Here is an 8,704-nt window from a genome sequence, read left to right on the forward strand (position 1 = left end):
AAAAAAAAAAAGAAAAAGATTGCAGTAATTTGTAGCTTCTGAATCAATCTAAATGATCAGTGTGGCCTAAGCCTCTCCAAACTCCCTCTTACAATGATAATGCTGTTTGCAATCAGGAGCAAAGAGGTCTTTCGTGCATAGCATATCCAGAAAGGTTCTTTTGGTTTTTGTTCTAAGTCCTGTCCCGTGGGAGTTGTAACACAGCGTAGTGGAATGCTTTCTCTTACAAACATGACTTTTATCTCTTCCTTTAGTAGGATCCACAGCCAACCTACAGTTGGGTTACTTCTAAACAAGCGGTGCCTCCTAGTTAAGTTACCCCTAAAGCCAGAATTGGATGCAAGCCCCACGATGGTTCTGAATGAAAAATTCTCAAGTTTTATTTTTTCTTTTTGAGCGTCAGCTGGTCCATTGGAAGGGATTCTAAACTGTCTTATAAACCATACCCTCTTAATTCCACTGGAGGTGTCCTTGTCAGGTTTAGAATCGATAGCTAGTTACCAGTAGAATAGTGGTAGTCCTTGTTAACCTGACAATCATATTATTTCTCTGAGTCCACAACAAGTAATTTGTATAAAAAAGAATATCAGTATATAATGGGTGACTCGATTGCTACCTGTAAAATAAGGGACAAACCATTTCTTTATATGCAGAGTTCCTTTAATAAGAGTCTCAAAGTTTTATGCGAAGAATACAGTTGGTGAAATCACCTTGTTTTAAGGCTACCCAGCATATCCAGTTAAGAATTAGAAATTTACTTTCCTAAAGATGTGGAGACAGGCATTGTTAGAAGGCGGAGTCCAGCCTCCCAGTGGCTGATGGATCGTGCTGACCTCTATTGTCAGGACTTGCTGGGAAGCTGCAGTATCTTCTCTCGATTATGACGGCTTTTAGGACTCCACTCACTGTTCATCAAAGAATCTCTGACATACGATAAACGTGTTTTTGATAAGACTATCAGTTTTATATTAAGAATAATCAGATAACCCATCCCTGCCGCTTCCAGCACCTTTACAAAGCACTCACCTATTGTATTTACGATAAACACCTCTGCATCTGTCTTTTGGACTCTCGTGGTGAGCGGTGTTGAATGTCGGGGGTTGTTTAGCTTTTGTTTATGTGCCTATCCCAGTCTGCTCTCAACATCACGCAGCATGTTGGTTGCAAATGGTTTCTGAATCTCTGTTTCATGATATTCTTGAAATGTTTAGGAAAAGATCAAAGAATTCAGTAATCAATAAGAAAAAGATGGTTTGAAAAAAATGTAACACTAAAAAAAAAACCATGAAATGGGACACTGGTTATTTTGATGATTTAAAGAAGATCCTTTTTTTTTTTTTTTTTTACCATAATCAGCGATATGAATTTCATTTCCTATTCCTCAAATCTGTGCTCAGCAAATCTTTATTAAGTAAAATTTCCTAAATGGTGAGTATGTTTTCCCGAGGGCAAATCACACACATACACCAGCTAGAAGCATTAGTAAAGAAATAGAAAAATATTTTTGCTTCCTTCATTTCTGGTCATACTTGGGGTCAGGTTTGCTGTTCCTTCCTCTAGGAAGTTCAACCAATATATAATAAAATTGCTTTAAGAACTTCTGTAAAAAGCAAAAGAAAGAAAAAAGTTGAAAGAACAAATCTATAGTTTGGGGAATAGATTTGACTTTGAAGCAGTCTCAACCCAGAAGGTTCATGGTTTACAGGCTCCATGACCAAAACGATACAACCCTTGCTATCATTTAATTCATTCTGTTTTCTAACTTAAGAGTATTATAAATCATTACCAGGAAGTGGAGGCAAATAAACAATATATATTTTAAAAGACCATTATGCCAAAGATAATTTAGTTAGAGAAGTTCCTAGGAGAATAACAAGTCTGTACCTTTTAACTTTTTATGTTTTGTAATTTTGGGATTCATATTTCAATAATTTGTTTCTGTTATCACAGTATATAAATCCTGTACAAATATTTCTCAGCATGACTGACTTTGTTTCTAAATACAGTAGAACCTCCATAGTTGACCACCTCCTTCCACTGACCACCTCCTTAAGCTGACCTAATTTTCATAGACTGGACATGCACCACATGTACGTATCATACAATAGGCCTATTTCCTTACGTTGACCAGTTTGCTACGGTCCCTTGGGTGGTCACCTTAAAGAGGTTCTACTATAATTAAACAAGGTGAAATATTTTTTGTCGTAAGCTGTTGACATTTGTAAGAAAATTGTTTTGCTGAAAGCCTTTAAAGAGCACTATTATTTCACAACAGTTTATGACTTATTTACGTAAGTCAAAGGAAAATGAAACTAGATGGTATGTTCCCAATTTTCAACCTCCAAAATGTAATTTTATTGTCTTAAATTAAGATTTCATTTTCTGGCCTGTGTCAAAGACTTCTCTATCTAAAATATGGACCACCCCTCCCACCCATATTTTAATTGTATGGAAAAGTACCATCAAAGTTGATCAAAAAGATTTTGAAAATCCTTACCAATTGTTTGTCAGATGTTAAAGTCTTGTGCTTACTTTAACTTTATTTATGTTATCTTGTTCTCTTGCTGGTTATTGGCAGACTCAATCTTTCTGTTTTCACAAAGAACTCATGAAGAGGACAATAGGGAAACCCACGTATGCCTTTGAGGCTAGGGACTATGTTGTAAGTTCACCTGTGACGGCCAGGTCACGCAGTCACGGCGCAGCCACTAACCCCATTCAGAGCACCAAGACTGGGGACCCTCCTACACTCTGTTATGCTTACATAACAGAACTGGACACCAGGGAAAAAGCATAAATGCATAAATTCAACCCTAGGCTACTTCAGCTGAAAAACTTGCATAAAATAAGGAACGAAAAACTTCCTAATCATAATTATACTTCGTAATAACAGCCGTGAGCTGAGCTTGTTGTTTTTGATTTGGGTTTTTTTTTTCCTCCTCTTTTTGTTCTAGTTCTGGTAAAATCCTTTACCGGCTTGTAACTGCCATTTGAATTGTCATTGGTGCGATTTTATAGTAGAATCCGCCCCCATGAAGCGCAGCTGCGGAACATGGTCGCAGAAGAATGACGCTCTTACAGACGGCAGTTGCATGGCACAGTTATCCACAGAGATGGGTCCGTGTTTGTAACGAGTGGATCCATAAGGGGGTTATGCCATAAAGCTTTGAAAACCAAAAATATATATATATCAATGAAATTCGAGCAAGTTCATGGAGTAGTAACACAATTTTACTTGGGTGTCTACCACGTACGCCTCCGTATTGATTTTCACCGTCCCCCTTCTTTGTACTTGAGGTTAGTACCTGTGACTGTCCAATAACACATGGACCCACCAGCTCTGTGTCCCCGCATGTGTTATTGACGCCTGTGGCTCCCAAGGCTTTTTGATTGTCGCCTGAAACTGACAGCTTTTTTAATTCTTCAGGTGTCTAGCAATGCACTTAATGAAATCTGCAAAATTATTCTTTCAGCCAATAAGTAGCTTTCTAGTTTTAAGTGATCTAATTGGCTAGCTTACAGCTTAAGACTGGAAACCAGTTTATAACTGTTAATAGAGAATTCCCCATCCCGTGCTTCTTGTAGACAAGCTACCACTGTCCACTTCAGAAAACTGGATTTGTCTGAGAATTCAGGATTTCCTATTTCTGTTGGGATTTATATCCAATCCTAATGAGATGTTTTAATTATGCAGTGGTAATCTTCCCATACAATACTTTGATGTTAGAATTCTGTGTTTGGAACGCTTGAGCAAGACTATATAGCTTCAAGTAACAAAAGTAGCCAAATAAAGAGCAAATAGTATATACCTAGTTGAAATGTTGGTTCTTTGAATTTGCAATGTTTGGCAATAATGTGTGAGAAATGTTTGTACATGTTAGCGCGCTTCGTAGGAAAGATATTTGGAAAGTTTTCTGCGCTGCACCATAAGTGTTGTCTATATGTATGACAAACTCAAATTGCGTTGAATAATCTATGCTAAAGTTCACGGGAGGGCTTACGCAGTTACAGACTGCCCACAGGAAAGAAACCAGGAATGTGACATTTATACATCCCCACTCCCTAAAAAAAAAAAAAATTGTCTCATTGCTTCTTTCCTTCCTCATCAGGTCAGTTTTTAAAAAAAGGTATTCTCAATTTACAAAGACGTATCAACTATTGAGTCAATCTTAACAATTAGATCTTAAAGCCAAGTGCAGTGGCACACCTGGCCACCTAGCACTCTGGAAGGCCAAGGTGGGAGGATTGCTTGAGCTCAGTTCAAGACCAGCTTGAGCAAGAGCAAGATCCCATCTCTACTAAAAATAGAAAAACTAGCTGGGTGTCATGGTGAGCACCAGTAGTCCCAGCTACTTGGGAGGCTGAGACAAGAGAATCACTTGAACCTAGGAGTTTGAGGTTGCTGTGAGCTAGGCTGATGCCACGGTACTCTAGCCTGGGCAACAGAGTGAGACTTTGTTTCAAAAAAAAGAAAGAAAGGAAGGGAGGAAGGGAAGGAAGGAAGGAAAGAAATGTCAATGTTTGATTTATTAGAGTCCCTTAAGATAAAAATATTACAGCATGTATGTCATGGAAATAATTGGTATTGGTATTTAGACTCTTTTTAATCTGCATAAAACTTCCCATGGGGAATTTGATGAACGAGGCTGTGTGATTACATTTGTCAGTTATCGGCATTAATACATCACCAGCTACAGGCTGACTTCAGTTCCCCTCCAGGCCGAGGTGACCGACACAGACCTGTAGCAGAAACTCTCTTCTTCTGCCTGGTCTTTGCTCTGGCAGTGGGGCAGCCTAAGAAAGATTTCATTAGGGACCAGCCCTGCTTGTAAACTTTTGCACAGATCTGCTACAAGTCGTCTTCATAAATCAACCAGGTGAATTTATGTGTTATTTTAATATGGTGGAATTGACTGAGTTCCTCTTATTCTGATGTGTTGTTTTTTTTCCCCCCTTCCTCTCTCTCTCTCTCTTCCTCTCTCTCTTTTTTACCATTACCTCTTCAATTTTTACATGAAGCTTTCTCTCAAGCTGGTAAGCACAATTATTCCTTGCATGTCCTGAGTCTGATCAGGTGTTTGGTGTCTGTTTTGTGGATGTTGTGCCCTGCGTACTTTATCTTCTAAGTTAACTGTTAATTTGTGTTTCTCTTATGTGGGCTTCTGTTGGTGTTTCTTTATTAGACCTTTGAAATACAAAGGTCTGGAATCTAATAGAGGTGATCTCAATCTTTCCAAGTTGCTAAGAAAATTAACGCTTAACTCACGATTGGGCTTTCTTTATTATTGAGGCCTAAAGCAGATGGCAAATGTTAATGAACTGTCTGTAGTCGTGGTTCTCAACCTCCCTAATGCCTCAACCCTTTAATACAGTTCCTCATGTTGTGGTGACCCCCCCAACCGTAAAATTATTTTCATTGCTACTTATTTTGCTACTGTTACGAATCGTAAATATCTGTATGCAGGATGTATTTTCATTGTTACAAAGGGGTTGCGACCCACAGGTTGAGAACCGCTGATTTATAATCATAAATATTAAATCTGAAAGAGATAGTTATTGGAACATTTTTAATAAAAATAAATTTAATAGTTGAAAAATGTTCCTCCCTGGGAGACATGGAAGTAGATGAAAAACTCTGGGAACCTGAGATTTAGGGCCACCCATGAGCACAGGAAAATGTGGTATCTTTCAGGTACTACATCGATACATTGGCACCCTGCACACAGCTGATTCAGGAGACCACAGGATGACTCCGAGGAGAGTAAAAAGAGCTTCCTAAGCCTTTTTAGAATTATTTACTTAGTGTTTTGTGTTGTTTCTACTTAATTATGTAGCGCTAGTAGACAAACCAAGCATTAAACCTGTTAAAAGAAACTTAACATCACCCGTAGCAGTGTGTATAGTCGTCTCAAAGGCCACACCTGAGAATGTTGTAAAATGATGGCCAATCATGAGCTGTGACAGTTCAACCACGAGGGAGATCAGCACCATATACACTGCTGTTGATCTCCTAGGATAGTATTTTATGGTGATTTTTATGTGTACATTTATTTATTGAGAGAGTCTCACTATGTCACCCTCAGTAGAGTGCTGTAGCATCACGGCTCACAGCAAACTCAAACTCTTGGCCTTAAGCAATTCTTTTGCCTCAGTCTCCCGAGTAGCTGGGACTACAGGCGCCCTCCACAACACCCGGCTATTTTCTGTTGCAGTTGTCATTGTTGTTTAGTTGGCCCGAGCCAGATTCGAACCCGCCAGCCTTAGTGTATGTTGCTGGCGGCATAACCACTGAGCTAGGGGCGCCGAGCCCTTGTGTATACATTTATGTGTGTGAGTGTGTGTACATACATGAATACACACAATTTTTTTCAACCTGACCCAACCCAAAAGTAAAAGAACATTTTAGTAAACATTTATTTTTTTATTTTTTATTTATTCATTAATTTTTTTTTATTAAACATTTCTTAGCCTGTGAAATAAAATCCTGAGACAGTCTTGAATTGAGGTCTCTATAAGAGGGAAAGAGGTCTAGGCACTTAGCTGAATCAGGGAGACATTGGATCAGTTGACCAGGAGTCTTTCCCAGCTGTCTGCATTTCTTTCGTTGGGTGCTGGCGATGAGAGGTAATATTTTCAGGCAGGGCTTGTGCTATTTGGGGGAAGCTGCCTATGAGCAAGTGTTTTATCTTATTAGCATGTAAAACAAGACCATCTTACAGAGCTCCCGCCATCTAAAACACCCACATATGCATAGGATCCACTCTCCATACCAGTCCCACTTGGGATAGCCAGTCGCTTCGGTTTTTTGTTTGTTTTATGTTTTTTGTTTGTTTGTTTGAAGTCATCAGTACAGTGCGTGTCTCTTACAGACTTCTTGGCACCTGTTCGTATCCAGGGTAAACTGTACACCTGCACACAGGGCAGAGCTGTGCCATCCAGCATGGCAGCCACTTACCACAGGTGGCTACTTAATGTTAATTAATTAAAATTAAATACATTTTAAAAAGTCACTTCCACCGTTGCACTAGCCACATCTCTATTCTAGAAAACATGCTTATTGGGAAAAAACTGAAATCACTTTTCCTCAGCTCTCACACCATAGCAACAGTCAACTCAGAGATCTCTGTGACTTTCCCCCACGCACCAAGCCACAGCTGGTGTCCTCTGATTCAGTTTGGTTCTGACGCCATCTCCCGGGAGATAGTGTCCATCCCACGGGTTGAGGGCTCCTTCCCACAAAACCACCTTCTTCTTCCGTCCAGGCCTCCAGAACTCCTCAGAAACCAGCTCTAAGTTGGGGTTCCCACAGCCCCCTCTTTGGGTTTGAGCGGCTCGTAGAACTTAGGGAAACCTCACCTGTGTTTACCAGTTTATTAGAAAGGATATTACAGGGGATACAGATGGGGAGCTGAGTAGGGTGAGGTGTGGAGACGGGGTGCTGAGCGTCTGCACCCTCCCTGGGTGCCACCCTCGGGGAAGCTCCCCGTGTTCAGTGTCCAGAAGCTCCGAGGACCCTGTCCTCGAGGGCCTTTTATGGAGACTTCACTGGACAGGCAAGGCTGAAGCAGGGACAAATGTGTTGAAAAGTGGTCAGACAGGGTGGGAAACCAGCACGGCCTATCTGTTCAGATTCTTCTTGGCCTCCGGGGCCGCCTTCCTTTTCCCACATACAGGGCAGGACCCTCTCTGGAATGAGGGTCTCATGACCCACAAGCAGATTAGCACTCTGCCTCGAGCAGGTGAAAGACAGGCAAGGGAAGGTCGGAGAGAGAAGTTCTGTTTCCAGAGGCCTGCTTAGCCACCCAACATATAACAGGAGGCCATAACCAGGACGGTGGGCAAGTTATTATTTTATAAACCCATATATGTACATCTTAATAGCACAGTGCTGGTCTCTTTTAAGAAAATTTAATGTGAGCACAAACTATTTCCTTTTGAAATGATTGAATTAAATTGAAAAGCTGCTGTAATAGCTCAGGTTTTAAATATTGTCACTTTTCCATTGTATATGGAAAAGAAACATTTTACATATTTTTATATTATGGATTAGTTTTGATTCCAATTAGTTTAAGTCAAATTAATCTTCCTTCATTTGGTATTAGAAGTAGGCTCTTTGACTGGGCACAGCAGCTCACACCTATAATCCTAGCACTTCCGAAAGGCGAAGTGGGAGGATCGCTTGAGCTCAGGAGTCCAAGACCAGCCTGAGCAAGAGCGAGACCCTGCTTAAACCAAAAATAGAAAATCTAGGTGGGCATTGTGGTGGGCACCTGTAGTCCTGGCTACTTGGGAGGCTGAGACAGGAGACCAAAGTTGCCGTGAGCTAGGCTGAGACCACAGCACTCTAGCCTAGTAACAGAGTAAGACACTGTCACAAAAAGAAAAAAAAATAGACTCTTTCATTCTGGTTTCACTCAAATCCTATCTCCCCACACCTATCCCTACACACACTGGAGGGTGAAGGCCTCCAATCAGAATGTCTCAGAGGTGAGTCTTTAAGAAGATGAGCAGAAAGGTCTTTACATGGTCTCTGTGGCCAACTGTTTGCTGAATCACACACTTCCCAGCACAGCAGCCTGGCATTTTGAGATAATCAGCCTAGGAACTCAGTCACAAGCCCCCGTGTAAGCTACTTGGCAAATTCAGCTTGATTCTGGAATTACATTAACTGGGTCCCTTCTTTCTACCCAGCCCCAAGCCAATC

General features: G+C 40.7%; 1 protein-coding gene across 1 annotated transcript in view; it reads left to right on the forward strand.

Annotated features, from left to right (window-relative positions):
- Positions 1-8,704, forward strand: part of FNBP1 (formin binding protein 1) — a 125,501-nt gene that overhangs the window by 104,561 nt on the left and 12,236 nt on the right. The window contains exons 11-12 of the mRNA XM_012808209.2: positions 5,020-5,034; positions 5,184-5,200. Coding sequence (XP_012663663.1) covers positions 5,020-5,034; positions 5,184-5,200 — 32 coding nt within the window. The remainder of the gene's footprint in view (positions 1-5,019; positions 5,035-5,183; positions 5,201-8,704) is intronic.

This window comes from Otolemur garnettii, unplaced genomic scaffold, assembly GCF_000181295.1.
Source record: "Otolemur garnettii isolate 467f Iridium unplaced genomic scaffold, OtoGar3 scaffold00087, whole genome shotgun sequence".
In the NCBI taxonomy this organism is placed as follows: Eukaryota; Metazoa; Chordata; class Mammalia; order Primates; family Galagidae; genus Otolemur; species Otolemur garnettii.